Source organism: Mangifera indica, chromosome 1 (assembly GCF_011075055.1).
Source record: "Mangifera indica cultivar Alphonso chromosome 1, CATAS_Mindica_2.1, whole genome shotgun sequence".
Lineage (NCBI taxonomy): Eukaryota > Viridiplantae > Streptophyta > Magnoliopsida > Sapindales > Anacardiaceae > Mangifera > Mangifera indica.
Genome location: NC_058137.1, coordinates 4,243,286 through 4,262,853, shown reverse-complemented (window position 1 = coordinate 4,262,853; position 19,568 = coordinate 4,243,286). Strand labels below are relative to the sequence as shown.

The window sequence follows — 19,568 nt, the reverse complement described above, 5'->3', positions numbered from 1 at the left end:
GAAAAACCACTGAATGCGAGAAAACAACTCCACAATGATTGAAGGTATGCTACAGAACTTTCAACTAGGAATTTAAAGATGGAAAAAAAATGGTGATAGAATAATGAATGAAAGATGAAGTTCCATTGAATATAATTATAAATAAATCGTCCAATAATAGACTTCATCAACTAAAGTATCTAGAAGGCCAGCAAGTGTCCAAGGAAAAGAAGGCCTATAGACCCATGTCCTTGGGGCTATCATCTTTTTGCTGGCCAGCTAGATACTCAAATTCATCAGCCGACCACAGATCAGTGCCTGAAAGTTGTGCTTCTTGCAATAAATTAAAATCCCAGATATCAGATAACCCGCTCGACGTTTCCAACTCTGGGATAACGGCAAGGTTGCCCAATAATTCATTGCTAGAACTAGACATACCAGCAGTGACATCAAATCCCATGCTCCATATATCCTCCTGTTTGATGATGCTTTCCATTCCAGAAGATGAGAATTCCGGAGTATTCTTTCTCTTCTCCAAATTCTCAGGGAAAGAGAGAAAATACTCAGGGCAAACTTCTTGTTGTGGGCTCATCACACTCTTTCCTCTAGTACTAGGATGCACACTTCCCAGTCTTAAAGTTTCTTCTCCCAAATGCTCTGGGGCTTTGGTAAATTGTTGCTCTGCCGCTAACTCTTCTGAAACAGCAAAGTGAAACGGCATACTTTCTGTGGTTGATCCCCTCCCCACCACATCTTCTAAGAGATAATCAGGAGGATACTCAGCATGAGAAGGATCCATTTCTGGGACAACAGAAGGTATGTTGAGGTTTCTCCAATCAGGACCGTACTTAACAATTTGCCCCTCCATTGGTGAAGCTGATTCACTCAATCCATGTGGCTGGTGACTGACAAATTTCCTCCTCAACCGTGAAGATTCAATATTTCCTTGTTCCTTCTTCCGTCGAAGACGGGCTAAGAATGCAGGGTTCTGAAGTAACTTGGCTAAGAATGAAACCATATGCCTCTGTCTTTGCTCAGCTGCCTGAAGCCTCTGATTAACTACTTCAACATGAGAAGCTGTCCCTCGATGTTGCTGCTGCAGTTCTACAACTTCCTGCATTAACATACTCCTCTCCTTCCTCAGTTTCTCTATATCATCTTTCATTCCAGACGTGTCAGCAGAAGGTCCGGTATAGCTCCCAATCTGTTGGGGGTGAGGCGCCTTCCGCCTTTGGATGTTTTTCAAAAGATTCCTCTTCCCACGCTGGAAAGCTTCATTCGCAAATTCCCACTTGTCAGTGTCAATCTTGCGGAACCCCTGAAAAGTGATTCAAAAATTAGGGAAAGTTTTCGAACCAAGATGCTAGTATGAAATATATGCATAGTAATGAAGTTCAAAGGAAAGCAAAAAACTTGAAGCTCTCGGATTTCAGTTCTAGAAGAAGCAGAACTGCACCACTAAGATAATCTGTGTATCATAAAACCAGAATTTCAAATTATCAGTTTACATAGTTATGTTCTAATATATAGCAAGCTAAACAAACATGGAATATAACAAATTTGCGGACTTGATTCTGAATTCTTAACTCTACCTGCATAAGATGAAACTGTCAACTCCTGAGAGAAAGATCATACTTTAGATGGATGTCAGAGGAATGAAGTTACACCTACATATCTTTCATGAGTTTCTTACAAATCCACCTTATTATTTCTGTAACTTGATTAGGCATCTCTAATATGTATACTGCTCACAATACAGCAGCACGCAATATGGCAATTCTAGATATAAGTTCAACACAACATCCATCAAAATTACATAACTTCACCTGTTTGACAAAAATTCCTAAACCATTCCAAACCAATAATTACACAAGCATCTCTATTACAAATTTCTTTACAACAATTAGGATACCAATAATCCCCCTTCAAAGTAAAAAATGTTACAATTTCCACATGATGATATATAGAAAAATCAGCCTCAGTTAAATCTACAACAACTGGCCGCAGTGAGTACATCAAATCCAATTACAAAAATAAACATGAGTATAAAACAAAACCCAACAAATACAACAAAAAAATGAAAACAAATGTACAAGAAAGAACATGAGAAGCATTTACATACAAATGACAACAGCCAATTAACGCTGTTTTATCGAAATACCCACATAAGTATTAAGTTGCCTGACAAAACTTGAGAAATTGTTGTGCTTGAAATTCCTTGGAAGAATCACCCTGGCAAACTCCACAGGATCCCAAACCACAAAGCTCTCTCCCGTAGCTCCCCACGAAATGATCGGATCAAGAGACATATCATCCACAAGATCGAAAGTCTTGGACAAAAATGGCGGAATTGGGCTCCCCTGTAAACACTCCAAAGGCTGAGGCAGCCCCACATCAACAAGTGGGCCTGTCGCAGGAAACGCTGAAAACGGTTCCGAGTCAGAGAAAGGCATGGAAAATGGGGAAAAGGCTTGAGACCCCATTAAACTCTGCGTCTTTTCAGGGTGGTGGGATTGAGAGGAAGAGGACGAAGAAGATGAAGAAGCCCCGAGTGAAGTTTTTGGTGGAGATTTGGGATCTTTTGGGTCTTGTTTCTGCATGGTATCAATGAAAGTTTTTAATTCTTGATGAGTTAAGATTAGAGTGGTTCGTTCGGTAAATGAAAACAATGAAGATTACAAAAGGGTTTAAGGAAGGTTTAACCGACAAACTGTAGAGAAAAAATCTTGAAGAAAGGCGGTTGGGTTGGAGGTTCGAGGAATGATCTTCCTCGGCCACGGCTACAGTCTGAATGTCACTGTATAAAAGAGCCATTTTTGCAAGTGCTGAGTTGAGTTCGATCGTTACAAGTTGAAGAAGAACCGACTTATCGTTGAGTTGTTTCCTGGCAGGTACGCAATGGAATCAAACTGAATTGTGGATGGCTTCCGTCCTTGAGGGGGCAGATGGGGACCACGCGGTCTGAGATTTTTTTGTCAGAGATGATCCTGTCTGGACCAGGTCTGGTTTTCCTGTTTATGTTCCTATTTTGTAAAGATTAAACAATATTATACACATAAGATATTTATTGAATTTTGTGTTTAAATATTTGTGAAGACTGTTGAGAGGTTGAAAAGGTGGATTTGGATTTGAACCATGAAAATGGTCAAATACTTAAGGAGGAAGGTAAGGTAGCAGCCAATTACAAGAGTGGAATTAAAAATTCCAAGATATGGAACAGCGACCTCTGTCTTTTTCACTCAGGTTTTGACCACTTCATCCTTACCTCAACACTTGAAACTCTGAATGAGGAATATGTTTTCATATTGCATTTAAATTATAAAATTTCATTCTTTTTTATTTTTCATTAAAAAATTATGACTGATTTGTAAAAGCAAAACATTCAATAAATATCTAAATATTAAATATACACTTTTTTTAAAAAATAAATTCTCACATGTGACAACATACAAGTCTTTAAATTTAATTTATTAACTTTATATATAATTATATACATATATATATATATATACATATATATATATATATATATATATACATATATATATATATATATATTTATCTTTTTAAGAAAATGAGTTGAAAGATGGTCTCAATTCCTTTTTGTAGGAAAAATTTTTTGTATTATTTTTCTTCATTTTCATAATTAGACATTTTTTCTTGATATATGTACAACTTGTGTTTGATAGATGTTTCATTTCATATCTTCATAAACAAGATCACTGATAGATATAATAAAAGAAATTACTTAAGTATTGGTGTTCCATCGGTAACTTGGGAAATAAAATAAACTTATAAAAAATAATAAATAATAAAACCAAAACTGTCCTACCAAAATTACAAATACCTTCAAACTTTGATGTAACTTTATTAATAGAGAAATTGTGATTAATGGGGCTGTTAAAATCCTGAATTAGGAAATGAAATTTTTTACTAAATCTCTCGTGAATCACTCTTCTATTTCAAATATTACATCGAACAAAAAAGTGTTATAACTGCAAACAAAACCCTATTGACAAAAACTTGTCATCAACAGTCTCTCCGTCGCTTCTCTATTTTCAAACAAAAACTTATCAAATTCACCGCACCAAAACTTTATTTAGTAAAAATTATTGTCAGCAGCTGCCACTCCATTTCACTCCATTTTCAAACAAAGTCACTTCATCTTCACAGCTTACCCATTCAGGCGTGTCTTCTACTTATTATGATGTTGCAATTAAATTTGTTCAAATTGTTTGAAGAGTTTGTTCTTGGGTGAAATTGTGTTGAACTAGACAGAAATAGCATTTTTTTCATCTCAACCAGCAGAATTGAAAAATGAAAGTTGGTCAAATCTTGAGATTCCGTCCATCTTTATCTTAAAAAAGAGTTAGATGAATCATGCATTAACAACTTATTCAGCTGATTTTGTTTAGAAATGATCAAATGACCTAAGAAAGAGGGTTCAATTAGGTTTTTGCAACTACTAAGATCGATTTGAAAGTTCAACACAATTTATGGCAATTAGAGAGTTTGACTTTTCTAATGCAATTAATGAGAAATACAAAGTGTTATAGTGAATGATTAACACAAACGCTAGAGTATATAACACAAAATTAAGACTTAATAACCTATTGATTTAATAACAAGATGAAAATTCCAAATGATTGTGAACAAAATTTTAATGCATTGCCAAAGTGAATGTCCTGCGATACCGGTATAGCTGCTTCTCATTAACTAATTTTTATAGTTACAATTTTTACATACAAAATCATGAGAGACAGAATTATACAACTTTCCATAATGACATGGAGTAATGTACTAGTTAAACAAATCAATGCAAATAATAATATTTGTCGTGAGAAAAGTAGGAAGAAGGCAAAGAGGGCATTGGAAATTACTTGACTTTCTTCAAAAATCAGAATGCCCAATCAGCCGTGAGAACAGACATGTACAACAATGATTTCTGCAACAAATCACATAAACAAGTTATCAAGATTTTGACTACACAAATTTAAACATAAATCAGTCTGCGTCAATCAAAATGAAAAGAAGAAAAGGAATTTAGAAGGCGCACCTCGGACTACCTAAACAGTGTCTTGCTACTGGGCATAGAAACCTAAAAGAAAAAAATGATGTATTATGTGCATGAATAACAACTCTTCGGCGTTACTCAAGTAAGCAATTGCATGTCTGCACGACCTGGGCCTCCCGGCTGAGGCGTAAGAGGTTTGATCAAGGGCCTTAACAATTCCATGATGAAAGAGAAGGAAGGACGTTTCCGAGGCTCACTGCAACCAGCACCACAAGCATTTGTATTGATGAGAAGGAGAAAGCACAGAGGGCCGAGTAAACAAGTGACCGTAACTCAAAAATTTTAAGGAATTACAGACTCACCTAACCCAGCAAGCCTCAATTATTGAAGCTACTTGAGGATTTAAATCAAGTGGAATCTCAAGCCTCTTCCCCTTAAAACCAACAGCCGCTACAACCTACAAGGCAACATATGTTAAGTCTCATAACAAAATTTCCCAAAAGCAGGGGTTACGCTATGAAGTACTTCACAGAGTACAGATTTCTATCCAGATAGTGCAAAAGAAAATCTTAATTGACCAGAATAAACCAAACAGAAAGAAGAAAAAGAAAACATTAACGCTATATATGTGGAAACACAGTCACAGCCCTCAGTGAGTGAGTAGGAAATTACATAATTGCATTACACTAATGATTTGCACAAGAAAAGTGTGTACAACATACACCAACAATGTTAACCATCAGCAACTACTAAATCAAGAGAAAAGAACATATTACATGAGGTGTAGTTCTGCATGCATTCTGTGGCCCATGTCCAGCCAACTACTTTTCATTGATATGTACACAAGAACACATGGTCTGAATGATGAATTCCAGAATCATTTGACTAATTGGTATGTTTTATTATTTCAAACTACTTGATAACAATAAGATGCAATTTCTAATACATAAACACAATTATTTGTTTTGAATATTGAATTTCCATCAATCAAAGTTTTATAATTTGAAATTTTCATTTAAGGCAAAAGATTAAAGAAACAAACCTGTGCTGGATTTAAGTTGCCCCAGGGCTGCTGCAATGTAGCGAGCTCCCACAGTATTACACCAAAGCTGTATATGTCAGACTTCTCATTTGATGGCTCATCACGGAGAACTTCTGGTGCCATCCACTCAGGCTAATGCGATAAAAAGGAATAGATTAAAATGCAATAAACAAATCTTATATCACCCTAAAATAAAAGGCCAGGGATAATGATGCTCTTATGCTAAACAGAACTTACAGTCCCTGCTGCAGATTTTGAAGACAGAAAAGTGTTTGCCTTCAAACGGGAAAGTCCAAAATCACAAACCTATATGAACATACCAGGCAATATGAGAAAGATGAATGGTCATTTAGTTAACAATAGAACAAAGGAAAGAAGACTTAGAAGCTAGGAAACACACATGCCTACACAGTGCATGTCCCTCAGCCAGAGATGCCAGTTGGATTAAAAAAATAAAACACTTGAAAAGAATAAAAATAAAGTGAAGCAAAGAAAGTACTAAAAAGAGAACATTTGTTCTTAAACGAAATTATGGTAGAAATAATTTTCCCCTTGCTCAAATTTGCAGCAAATGGTTCCAATATAGATCCAAAAATTTCAATAAATCAAATAGAATAATTATGCATTGTGTATATAAGATATCATACAAAGAACACAGTCAATTACACCAAACATGATGAGCTCCATTCATTGGAATCTATAATCGTTAAAGCAGCCCAACAATTAAGAGAAACAAAAGGTGACATTATTGCAAGAAATAACTGATGTGATAACATATATGAAAATCAATGATCTGTCTAGTTCAAAAACATGGAAGTTAGTACAGCCTTGCTCAACAAAATATACACATGAAGCGGACTAAAAAAGCGTGCAGTACAATTAGGTTTATCAATTTATTGATCATTTAACAGTAAACTGGTAACGAGAAATTCTCAACCTTACCTTCACAGTATACTTCTTGTCAACCAAAAGATTTGGAGATTTCAAGTCCCTATGAACAATAGGAGGATTACGCCGATGAAGATAATTCATTCCCTTTGCCTGTACCAAACAACAGTTGTTCAGCTCAAAGTTATGGCCTAAAATATTAGATAACACTCTTATGATGACAATACAAATAAAAAGTGAAAGATGATATATTTAAAGAGCAAAGAGAAAAATTTTTACACTTCTTCAAAACATACCACATCATACGCCATATTCAAACGGCGCCTCTCATCCAACACCTCTCGAGCACCAGGTTTATGTAAAAGCCTATACAAGCTGCCTCTGCAATTTTGAAGCAACCATGTTAACTCTTTAATGGATTAACTCCAAATAGTAACAAAAATGTACAGAAATGAATAACAAGGAAAAACAATTATTTTCATGTGTTTTTTTACGGGATAGGGAGATTTCTAGGAAGAAATTATGAAACCTTGATAAATATTCTGTCACTATGGCTAAGTTTGGGGGCTGAGTGACCGCACCCATATAAAGAACAATATTTGGATGCCGTAAGCGCTTCATTATTGTAACCTTAAAAAAAAAATAATAAGAAAAAGAAATTGAATCAAGGACATCGAGTAATATAGATTGTTCCGCTTTAAACACAATTACCCATTACTTACCTCCCTCAAAAATTCCCGAAAGCGTTCTCCATGAAAGTCTTGTTCCATGAGAATTTTCACAGCAACATCCTGTAATTTAAAGATAAAAGTAAAGAATAAACAGAAAAGATATGATTGTCTAGAAAATCCAAAAATTAATACTAACACCAAAACTGGCAATTATTTAATAAATTATATTTATAATGCCAGGAAATGGAGCACAACCATAGAACTCTCTGTGTGTGTGTGTGTGTGTGTGTGTGTATAGGAGGAAAAAAACTGAATGAAAACTAATTTTTTGAGGCATTAAACAACAACTAGCATCTTTTTGGGAGAAAACAGAAAACATGCAAAATTCTTTCTTCTACTTTTCCCAAATACAGTACCATTTGTTCTTAGAAAACTGTTTCAAAATATGTTAATAAATGCATTGTTGAATCTTGAAAATGTAAAACTCAATTTCATTTCACAAAAAAGTTTTCCAAACACAACTTTGCAAAAAGTAATGGTTTCTAAAATGTCCAAAAAAAAAAGAGGTACTGATTCACATTCATCGAACAGAACATCTACTATTCATATTTTATCAGAATCCATTAACTGTCCAAACAAATAACATGCACAAAAGCAGTCAACCAAATGATGGCAATACTAAAAACTTTCCATAAGTGTAGATAAAATCCCAAAGTCCAACATGACATGGGAGTTCACAATATTTTAAAAGGAAAATATAAAAAATACAGAATCAATCATTTACACACTAAAGATAGTTTGCTTACCGAGCCATGCCAATCAGCACGATGAACAGTTCCAAATGAACCTGAAAATGCAATAATGAATATCCAAGTACAACTCTTACAAAAAAGAAAAAACAAGCGGCAGTGCAAGTGTGAGAGACGTATGAAGTCCATCCAAAATATGAAGCAATAAGAGTTTCCAGTTCAGATGTTTCTTTAAGAACTAGGTGAAAAAAGAAATACCTGCTCCAATTCGTTCTTTCAGGACAAGATCATTCCACGGGATATCTAACTCTTCCACATCAAGGGAAAAGTCTTTACTTGGTTTACCAGGAATCAATTGAGCACCCTCAAGAAACCTCAAATCTTTAGCTTTATCTACTATCTGATCAGGTAATGCCAAGCGTGGTTGACCGTCCCTATGTCCAATAGGTGGTATATGCTTCAAAGGAATTGGATCATTAACTGAGTTCATTGAGTGAATAATGTTCTGGGTGGGATTACATGATTTAAAAAGTTCAGTGTCTCTATCGTGGGCACTTGGACGACCTCCTTTTGGAGGCAGATCATACTGGGATTCACTGATGCTGCTAGAGAACTGCACAAGGTTCTTCTCTGTCCCCATCTTATCAAAATGCTTAGGATACATTGAGAATTTGTTATCGTTTTCTTCAACAGCAGAAGCTGAAATGATAAAAATAACTTTTGCAAATTGGAAACTATATAACAAATCAACACAACCAAAACTCTTATCATGTAAATATAAAAACATGAAATCATTTCTGTAATGGAATAATACAAAAGAACATAGATATGTTAGGTGAAAGATCAAAGGATCTGAATCTATTTGATTATCAACAAAAATGCAGATTCCTTGTTCAATCCCTAGGCAATTTAAGAGTTCAGATTAAACCACATACACTGATGCAATATTACTAGCCATCTGTATGAGAGTTTATACTAGACAACTGTAAACCACTTCTCCCCTAAAAAGAGGAAGTTAAGACCTCCAATAAGTTGCTATATTTATTAAATGAAAAATCAAGTGCAGTTTCAGTAAAAAATTTCTCCGTCAATTTAAAACAACTCAAAAATTGTAAAATCAGAAAAATGCATAACTAGTTTAGCATTCTTTCTACCCAAAAGTAGCAGGACCTTGATCAATGAAATGGTAAAGATTAAATATGCAAACATGGTAGACTAGATGTATTCATATTGCCTAATTGAAGAAGGGAAAAAGGCTATTTGAAGCACCAGTTTTCCCCTTAGTGGTCGGGTACTTCTTTTTGGAATGTGGAGTTGGTTTTGCTATAAATAGTACCACAGTCAAACCTGCCATGCAGGCAGAAGATAAGTAATTGAGGGCAATATTTTGACTTGTGTCACACAATGAGATGTTCACTGGGGTTGGACAAGAATCATGGTAAATCCCATTGAAGGGAGCATACATTATATACACTAAAGAGAAAATATTCTTTTAGGGTATGGTAGCATGTTAACTACAAAAAGAAACTAATGGTTTTATATTAGCTTCTTTAGAAGAAGCATACAAAGTAATCTAACAGTGGATAAATTAGAATGACAGTATTTCAAACCAATATAGGTTAAAATCCCCTTGAGGCCACCTTCTATTGGATTTTATAACCCAACAGTTCTTTAACAACTATGGTTGTTATGTCAAGCAAAGGTCCACAAATTTCAAACCCAATGCACATACTAAGGGATTTCTAGATGATCAAAAAGAAAAACGGTAGCAACCTACTAAGTAATAGGACGTCAGTTTGGAAAGTGTATAAGAGGAGGCACGGTCTCAACACCAACCAAATGGGCAGCAAAGGAATGTAGTCGAGGGAGAGATTCTAATAATGGGAAAATGTCATGTGGACCTATAGGATGAGAGAAGAGGTAAACTTAGTTATGGGAAGGACATATAGGTTGGAAGTAAGGAAAAGGAAGGCAAGGAAAAACAATAGAAAGGAATTGGACAGCAGTTCGTTGATAGAGAGGCTCGGCTCCTCAATTTGCCAAATTTTCAATAGTCGATTAGGTTTTGTTTGGTTGAAGTTATTTGTCTGATGGATCATAAACGTTTGTGTCAGGGAAATATAAATTTCTTTTCATTGAGTTACTTCCATATTTGGTTGTGTTGTGAATTGAAGTTGTGTGAGGGTTGTTCCAATGACTGTGTGTGTGAGAAATTGGTGTGTTGTGGAACTTTTTGAAGTTGCAAGTTTACGTGTAGTGGTATAAAAGCACCTTCTAAGAATGGTTGGTACAAGAATGGAGAACAGAGTTGAGGTGTGGAGAATGATGTGCATGAAGTGAAGAAAAACATAGGATAGTTATCAAAGAATGTTACCAGTATTGCTCACAGGAGGTGTCCAATCTCTCCAAGATTGTGTCAGTGACATTTTGGGTTCTTCGAATCATATGAATGGTCAGGAAAAAGGTTCAATATAAGGCAAAACTTAAATGAGCTGGAGCAATCGATTCTAAAGGTGTTGCTGAGTACAGAAGGGCCTACGGAGATTGTAGTTCCAAGGTGGGGGACTACGTCGTGACTATGCGACCCGACAACAATTGAAAAGAAGTCCAAGGGAGGAGACTGGAGTTGCCACTGTTTAATAGAAAGGACCCTTGCAGATGGTCACTAAGGGTAGATTGTTACTTCTCTGTAAATGGAATTGTCAAGTCAGAGAAGGTGCCTTCGACGGCAGTGTATTTAGAAGGAGCAGCATTAGGGTGGTTACAATAGTGTAAGGCACAGTTTTAGTTCCAAATTGGGCCGATATTAAAGTCGTCACGAGAAACTTTCGATCAACTCAAGAAGGGACCCCACACCAAGAGTTAATGGCCCTTTGACAAATAGGAATAGTTGAGGACTATTGAAGGCAGTTGGAGTTACTATCGCCACCACTCATCGATATGTGGAACAAACTTTGCTTGGTGCTTTTATCAACAGGCTGGCAAAGGAAATCCGGCTTGAGGTGCAAATGAATGAGCCATGTTCTTTAAAGGAAGCCCTGGATCAAGACTAACAGGTGGAGGATAGAAATTGGGCCTATGCAAAAAGGATAGGCCTAGGCAATTGGACAAGGCTGTTTACGGGGAAGGAGTGGGCTCCTTCTAATTACAAAGTCAAGCCCAACATCCAACTTGAAACTAGGGCTGGATTCGAGCCGAGCCGAGCCGAGCTCGGCTCGGTTCATATATGATCGGCTCGAGCTCGACTCGGCTCGAGCTCGACTCGGCTCGTTTCTGGCTCGCATTCGGCTCGGCTCATTTTTTTCTTATCAAAACGACGTCGTTTTTAATATATATTAATCAAAACGACGTCGTTTTATACAAAAAAAATTTTAAAAAAATCTACCGAGCCAGCTCGAGCTGAGCTTGGCTCAGCTCGGATCCAGCCCTACTTGAAACCAGAAATAGCAGTTCTCATATTACAAGCAGATTCTCATCTAACCCGAGATCCGCCCCATAAGGAGTATCACAAATATCATCAAATCCAAAAGGAAACAGTTGCAACCAAAATATCTAGGGCTGGATTCGAACCGAGCCCGTTCAAGCTCGAGCTCGACTAGAACAAGCCCGAAACAAGCCAGCCCTATACAAGCTCGGTCGAGCTCAAGCTGTTCACCAAATTTTCTAATTAAAAACGACGTCGTTTTGATCAATATGTATTAAAACAATATCGTTTTAATAACAAAATAGTTAAAAACTCGAGCTCGAAACGAGTCGAGTTTGGGTTTGACTTTCACGAGCTCGAGCTCGGTTCGGCTCGAATCCAACCCTAAAAAATCCCAAATTCAATTGAGGCAAGTCGACAATCCCTAATTAATCCTACCCTTAACATGTCGAGGATTAAAAGATAGGATAGCACTGCTTCAATTTTGCAATATATTACCCCAATGTACCCCTTGTGGATCCCAAAAAAGGAAGCAATGAAAGAAAACTTTTTCCAACACCTTTTTCAATTTTGTGTGCGATAGAAAGAAAGAAAAAACTTATAACAATAACATATATTTTTTATTGATGATGCATAATTAAAATAAACAAATTACCTGCTAATGAATCATCAAATACAAGATTAAGTGACTGACAGTCTGAAAAATATTGTTTTGCCAGCAACTTGAAATCCATAGTAGGTTCAGCTGATTTGAGTCGTGGAAAACGTAATGGGGAAGCAATTGTTATGGACGATGGACCATTAAGCAAGGAATCAGGCTCAAATAATTGTCCTGGCTTCCCTATCAAATCAACTAAATACTCCCTGAAATCAGACAATATACCTCCGTGAGACGGTTACAAAATATTAATTTAAAGAAAAAAAACAAAAAGATGTATTGATGAAAAAATGAGTTACAACAGTAGACCAAATGTCCACAACAGCAAAAACAAAGTAACTCTTAAGAAGGCAGAAGCTGTGCAACCTAACATCATGAATCTGAGACTAGAACAGAAGCAACACAGATGTGCATCTATCTATAAAAAAATTTTTAAAAAAAAGGCATATCTAATTGCCCATCCCCATCAAAATGTATAAAGAAGTGAAGAATCTTGAAAAATTCTTGGAGACTGAGGTTTAAAAAAAAAATGCTAAGAACTGAATCTTATCACATAACAGCTAGTTTCTTCACCTACTTTTTCTCAAAAAAAAATGCATGCATTTCTCTCTTTCCAAATCACCCAAAAGAATAGCAAAAAACCTACACATTTCCAAAGGGTCTTGGCTTTTTCTCCAATTCAAGATGGTTTAGACATTTTGCTAGTACTTAAATATTGAATTATGCTATTGAAATGCAAATACTCAATAAAATATGACAATTAATTTTGGGCCGAATGCAGAAAAGAAATTGGCAGATTTTTTATGGCCTCAGTGGGGAAGACATTCATTCTCTATAGGATAGAGTATACTTTCTAGACTCTGGAGATTATTACATGAATTTCAAGATATAATATTCTTCATTAATTTAAACCAGGACGGGCTTAGTGTTAAGTTTATATATTTTGCTTTCTGTCACGGAGAGGTGTTCATGGTCATTACCATTTATTAGTCTTTTACTCTGAGATGAATAGTTTTTTTAGCTCCAAAGATCCACAAACTGATCATCATCTGGCAGACAACTTGTTCATCTATCAAAATCCTTTATTTTAACACAATTCTTGTTCATAATCTAATAATAATAATAAGATGACCTTAATTAACATCAATTTGTTCTAGTTGCAGCTCTACAAGGAAGAAACAAACCATTGCTAACACAAAAGTCAACTATCCACCTTTTTTCACAAACTAACTCAATTTTACAAGATGTAAATAGACATATCACCCAGAAAAAAGCCACATTTATTTGTTCCCTTGCAGCAGAAATTCAAGCGTGAAGAATCTGACTGAAAATCCTAGTAACACTAAAATAAAGCTATCTTTTTTTTTTCATTTAGTATATGTTTGATTAAAAAATTTATGAAAGCCATTGACACAAGTGGTAACTAACTAAATGAACTATGTCAAGACTTCATGTAACATAAAATTAAAGTCAAAATTACTGAATATATTAATCCAAGACTAAATTACACATTCAGTTTTCCATAACATAAAATTATGATAAGTAAATTGATCAATCGATTCATAACATTACATATACCACGATTATCAATAAATCATACCTGTCAAGTCCAAACCTAACAAGACAAGAGGAAGCGTCACCTCGTTTGCAATATTTGCAACCCTTTGCAATTCGACAAGGTAAATCAATTGCGTCTGCTAGAACCTGCATAAATCATATTACTCTTATGCAAGTGTCCCTTCATTCTTCAAAGGAAATAGTATGAACCACAAGATATCTAGTGTCCTTAGAATATAGTGATGGCCTTAACGTATCAGCCACAAGACAGCTACTGTCCTTGGTTGATAAGTTTTATAGAACACCAGAAAGAAAAAAAATCAACTCCAAGGAATTAGTGAAAATGCCCTCAATTAGAAAACTTAAAAAAGGATTTCTTTCTACTAGTATTGAAAAAACACCATATAGAACTGCAATCTTACTTTGAACAGTAAAGTCCTATGTCTGCAGAGACCAACAGATAGGCTGCCTATAGGTACTACCACAGATCCTAAGCAATCTTTTATATCATCACTGCACTCTCTCCAGATGGGAACAAAGTCATCTTCCCCCATTGTAGCTGAACCTCTTTTAACAGCAATAACAATTTTATAAGTTCAAAAGAAATTGACAAGTTCCGTAATATATAGGATGTTCAAAACCTCACCCCATGCGATTGCAGACAAGCTTTGCAAGTTGATCAACAACTTCTTTTGTGGTTATACAGCTACAAGAAATGTTCATGACCCTATTTTGGAGTTCCTTCAGGCTAGGATCACTGCGTCGATCAATCAAAAGAACTTCAATTGAAGTATCGTTACTAGGATCAACAGATCTTAGAGATTCAATGGATGGAATACGACCATTCTCATTCAGATCAGCGCAAATTGTCCATACATATGGATCCACTCCATGAACTAAATAAAATCCGTCAGGAACTTTGTCGAAGTATGATAAGCACCCAGTCACCTAGAGCACATTAGATTTAGCGGGTAAGATATTTCAATACATTTCAATTTCAAAAATTAATTAAAAAATCACCCTCCATCTAGTTGACTTGTAAAAGAAGGAAAACGTGATAACTAAAACTTTGAATTCACAATTGCTTATTTATTCAGGAAACCCAAAAGAACTACACCAAATACTACAACTAGGTAGGGTTGGACCCGAACTGAGCTAACTCAGGCTCGAAAGTCGACTCGGCTCAATTTGGCTCAATTCGAATTCATTTACTTTGATTATGAACCAAGTTCAAATTGAGAAGTTTGACCCATTTTAAAACCGAACCGAACCGAACTCAAACTATAGATAGTTTGACTTGGTTTGGCTCTCGAACTGGATAAATGGCTTGATTCGAACTTAGCTCGTGGCTCGATACGAATTATTTTAAATAATTGTTAAATGACATCATTTTGTTAATGAGCCACGAATTTGAGTCAAATATCCAAACCATGAATTTAAACCATAAATTCGAGTCAAACTGATACAAACCTTAGGAGAACCACACCTCAAAAGCTAGCTATTGAGATGGGAGAGCCCAAGGCCATATAAACCTCACACTAGTTGCTCATACTTTCCAATGTGGGATCCAAGTCTCATACCTTGCACTTGGGATCCTAACATACCACCACGCTTCGCAGCCCCGGTGCCCACGCGGGCTGGCTGTACGCTAGCTCCCTGCTAGCCCTGGGTGAACACTGCAATGCCGGCGTCACCACCCGCGCCGCACGATTGCAATTGGAAGACATGGTAATGACTCTGATACCAAATGATACGAACCTTAGGAGAACCACACCTCAAAAGCTAACTATTGAGATGGGAGAGTCCAAGGCCATATAAACCCCACACTAGTTGCCCATACTTTCCAATGTGGGATCCAAGTCTCATACCTTGCACTTGGGATCCTAACACAAACTCGAACCGAATTCAAACCAAACTATTTTCATTCGAACCGAACTTAAACCACCTTTAAAATTAGCTCGATAAATTTGAGCTGAACTCAAGCCAAGGGGTGTTTGGACTCAACTCAGTTCGGTTCGTATCCACCCCTACAACCAGAATCATTGCAAATGCAATCAAAAACATGTATAATACCCATTTAGCAAATTCCAAAACACTGTAAAGCAACTTCAATGTTGTATCACTATATCCCCATGTTTCCCTAGACAATATGCCACATTATTAAACATCCATGTAGACAAGATGATTATACCAAACACTCAAATTAATTGAAAATTAATAAAATGCAAATAAATTCACACATCTCCAGGTTACTTTAGCATAAGAACAGCCAATTGTTACCTGCACCACATTTCAAAAATTAATAACTTGCACCAAACAAGGAAATAAAACAACAATTCAACTGCATAATACTTGAAATCAATTAAGGGCATGTTTGTCTTTTATCTTAATCTGAACTTATCTAAAGTTTGATGATTCACACATTTATGATTTGTTTGTTTTGTAATTATGTCTATCATAAATTTAAAAAAATCATCTGAGTGGAAAAACAAAAAATTTTGGCTTTTATCTCAATGCAGAGACATCTTAATCAACAAAAATTTTTCCTCAAATACTCATATAAAATTTCATTTGATTCCAAAGCTGATTAAACAGTCAAACTTTGTATTTTTTTATCATACTTTCAACAGTTACTAGAATAAACTGCAACCAACTTTTTCAAGGATCTAACTAATTTGGTTATTTCATAAATATTATTATCATTATAATCAATTTCTTAATACTATCTTACAACAATATAAGGACATAATATATATATATATATATATATATATATATATATATTTGTTTATATGAAATTTTCTAAAAATGTAAAAATAGATATGACACTTAATGGCATGTGTCAAAATACTACTTTTTAGATGTTTACCCTCTTCAAAGCAAACATACTTTTAGACTTACACACAAATTTTTTTTTTTTCAACTTTCCCTCAAATTTAAACTTATATTCAAGGCTTATCAGTAAATTGATAAAGAAAAGCAAACATACTTTTGACTCACTGACAAAAAAAAATTTCAACTTTCACACAAATTTAGACCTATTCAGATTTCAAATGAAAAGAAAAAAAAGCCACCTAAACAGACCACACGCTTAGCATTCTTCCATGCCTTACCTTTGTTTAAGAAAAAGTTATACTATATGGTCAGATCCCGTCCAACAATAACAAAAAAACAAAACAAATCCTTCATTCACCAATTAATGAATGACAATGTATCAAATAGAATCAACACCAGCATCTTTCATGAGGAGATTTGTTAAGCAATCACTCCCACATTGTATAGATGGCACGAGAAATGATTGTCAGGTGTATATGGCTCTTTTCATCCTCAAGTTAGACTGAAATTTTTTAATGTTCAAGAGTTTCACTTAAGATACCATAACCAGTCCTTCCGTCCTCTGATCTGTTTGAATGACTAACAAATAAATGAATTGATAAAATAGATTTCAACTAGAAACAAGTTGGACCTCTGACAAACAAGGTGCATACATATCACAAATATCAATTGTCACACATGATCACACCATGTAAAACTTCTCTAATTCCAACATTGAAATATATTCATTTTGCACTTCCAATCATGAAAATACAAAGTATACATATAGCTTTTCTTAAAAAAAAGACATTTACCAAGCAGCTATCGTCACTAAGAACTGGAATCACCCAGTTCACATTTCACCAACTGCATGCAACTTTAATTACCTTTACAAAAACAATCAAATCAAAATCATGGTCTAAACCGCAAAGTAGCACACCTAAGAAACTGGCAAGCAAACTACTAAACCCAAAAACAGCATTTTCAACTCAAAAACAACAAAACTTACCCAAAACCGATGAGATACCGCCTCAGCTGAGCTGGCTGATCCGGACCTCAACGCGGACTCATCTGGAACCGGATCCAAAAAATTCGGATCATCCCCACACGTGGCTTCCGATGAAAGCCTCAACGCCAAGGCCAACTGCAGCTGATAACTCTCTTCAGTCTGCTGAGCCCAACTTTTTCCGGACGATGACCCCTCCTTAGGCGGCTTCGCTTTATGATCACCTCCTCCAACCTTGTACATGTCATTAAACGAATCGATCTCATTGGCGGCGGCGCTAGATAAAGTATGAACGTAATAATCTCCGGACATCGAGCTCTCTCCAAAACTACTGCCGCTAGACTGGCGCTGTAGACCGATCGATGACGTGTACAAGTTTCCAATTCTGTTTGATTGTTGACTCAATTTGTAATCGCCACCACTACTGGATTCCCAATCCAGTTTAGGTTTGCCGGCGTTGTTATTTTTTCCATCGCCGGAGTGGGACTCGTAAAATAGAGACGAAGGGACGGACAATTGATCGTCGGGATACTGGCTAAGGAGAGAGTAATTGGATCGTCTGCCGGGCATTTCCATTGAGATAATCGTCACAAAACCCTAGGAAACGCCATGGTCGAATAGAGTATGGTGAATTTATTTTTTAATTTTGGGTTTTACTATTCTCGCACTAGAATTTGGAAGCGTCGGAGAGAGAAACGAAGGCTACATTCGATGGCTCTTAATGGTTGGTAAGAAATATTATAGTATTAAATGTTAATTTTATTAAAATGTGGGTACAAGATTTTGCCTTTTGGTGGGAGCCAAATTCCGATATTTCGGTTCACACGGTTTAGTTGATTCTTGCTGGTGAGATGGGTTGGGCTGAAGGACTAACGTACATTATATTCTACGGAAGTGTACAACATTCTTGATTAACAAATACAAATACAAATACAAACACAAATCCACCACCTTTATGGATTTTGAATTGCCTTCTATTGTTTTTAGAATTGTGGTATGCGCCATTTATTGTGTATAATTTTATATATAAATAATAATATATTATTAAATAATTAAATAATTTTAAATTAAAAATAAAAAATATTTAATTATATAATTATATCTTATTATTTATGTATAAAATTACACATATAATTTTATTATTATTTTGTATAGAATTGATGAATCGTGTATATATAATATATTAAAATTTTAATTTTTTACATCATTTATAGTATAATACACCTTTTAAAAAAATAAAATAGCAAAAATTTAAATTTACATATTATTCTTTTAAAAAAATAGTAAATACTCATAAAATTTTAAATTTTTTCATATAAATATTTACTATATTTTTTTCTAAAAAAATATATTAATTAATATCAATAATATATTTATTATATCATATATATCTTATAATATTTTTTTTTATTTATATTAAATCATAAGAAACTAATAAATATATTTGTGGTTATTGCAAGCGTTTCATATCAGGAAGTGATTCCTAGTTCTCCATTTATTGTAAATTTTCACGCTTACATTCCCCACCAAACATTATGCTTACAATTTCCCCTTTGTTTCTCGTCAAACGACCAACATTTACTTTTAAAAATCCTTAGTGCTCTTGGCTTGAAATTTTTCTCCAACAAATTATCTTTTAGTAAAATTTACGAGAGTAACATCGAAATGTAATTAACCATTATATAAAAATTAATTATATGATTTATACAAAACAACAATGTTCAGATAAGCACACGGGAAATTTTTCAATTTCTATTAATATGCAT

At 35.2% G+C, this 19,568-nt stretch overlaps 2 protein-coding genes across 3 annotated transcripts; both read right to left on the bottom strand.

Annotated features, from left to right (window-relative positions):
- Nucleotides 1-104: 104 nt before the first annotated feature.
- Nucleotides 105-3,055, bottom strand: LOC123216164 (heat stress transcription factor A-3). Its single transcript, XM_044636547.1, has 2 exons — nucleotides 2,145-3,055; nucleotides 105-1,297 (listed from the first exon to the last, which is right to left on the bottom strand). The coding sequence occupies exons 1-2, from the start codon at nucleotides 2,577-2,579 to the stop codon at nucleotides 215-217; spliced, it is 1,518 nt and encodes a 505-aa protein (XP_044492482.1). The 5' UTR covers nucleotides 2,580-3,055; the 3' UTR covers nucleotides 105-214.
- A 1,605-nt stretch (nucleotides 3,056-4,660) lies between these two features.
- On the bottom strand, nucleotides 4,661-18,544 carry LOC123216158 (serine/threonine-protein kinase CTR1). Of its 2 annotated transcripts, XM_044636533.1 has the most exons (17): nucleotides 17,806-18,544; nucleotides 14,629-14,930; nucleotides 14,405-14,549; nucleotides 14,026-14,129; nucleotides 12,423-12,631; nucleotides 8,602-9,042; nucleotides 8,401-8,441; nucleotides 7,646-7,714; nucleotides 7,453-7,553; nucleotides 7,220-7,304; nucleotides 6,978-7,076; nucleotides 6,273-6,341; nucleotides 6,036-6,167; nucleotides 5,356-5,450; nucleotides 5,161-5,249; nucleotides 5,036-5,077; nucleotides 4,661-4,924 (listed from the first exon to the last, which is right to left on the bottom strand). In XM_044636533.1, the coding sequence occupies exons 1-16, from the start codon at nucleotides 18,376-18,378 to the stop codon at nucleotides 5,061-5,063; spliced, it is 2,571 nt and encodes an 856-aa protein (XP_044492468.1). In that variant the 5' UTR covers nucleotides 18,379-18,544; the 3' UTR covers nucleotides 4,661-4,924; nucleotides 5,036-5,060. The 2 variants fall into 2 exon arrangements, 1 of the variants encoding a protein (XP_044492468.1); XR_006502200.1 differs by having other exon boundaries at nucleotides 5,036-5,249; nucleotides 17,806-18,543.
- Between the last annotated feature and the right edge of the window lie 1,024 nt (nucleotides 18,545-19,568).

What these genes read in the sequence shown, in the direction of transcription:
- LOC123216158 (XM_044636533.1), bottom strand. Translation starts at nt 18,378, where the DNA reads ATGGAAATGCCCGGCAGACGATCCAATTACTCTCTCCTTAGCCAGTAT. An exon ending in GTGACAGAATATTTATCAAG is followed by an intron (nt 7,305 to 7,452) that starts GTTTCATAATTT and finishes TCAAAATTGCAG; the next exon opens with AGGCAGCTTGTATAGGCTTT. An exon ending in CAAAATCTGCAGCAGGGACT is followed by an intron (nt 6,168 to 6,272) that starts GTAAGTTCTGTT and finishes TTATCGCATTAG; the next exon opens with CCTGAGTGGATGGCACCAGA.
- LOC123216164 (XM_044636547.1), bottom strand. Translation starts at nt 2,579, where the DNA reads ATGCAGAAACAAGACCCAAAAGATCCCAAATCTCCACCAAAAACTTCA. An exon ending in TCAGGCAACTTAATACTTAT is followed by an intron (nt 1,298 to 2,144) that starts GTGGGTATTTCG and finishes ATCACTTTTCAG; the next exon opens with GGGTTCCGCAAGATTGACAC.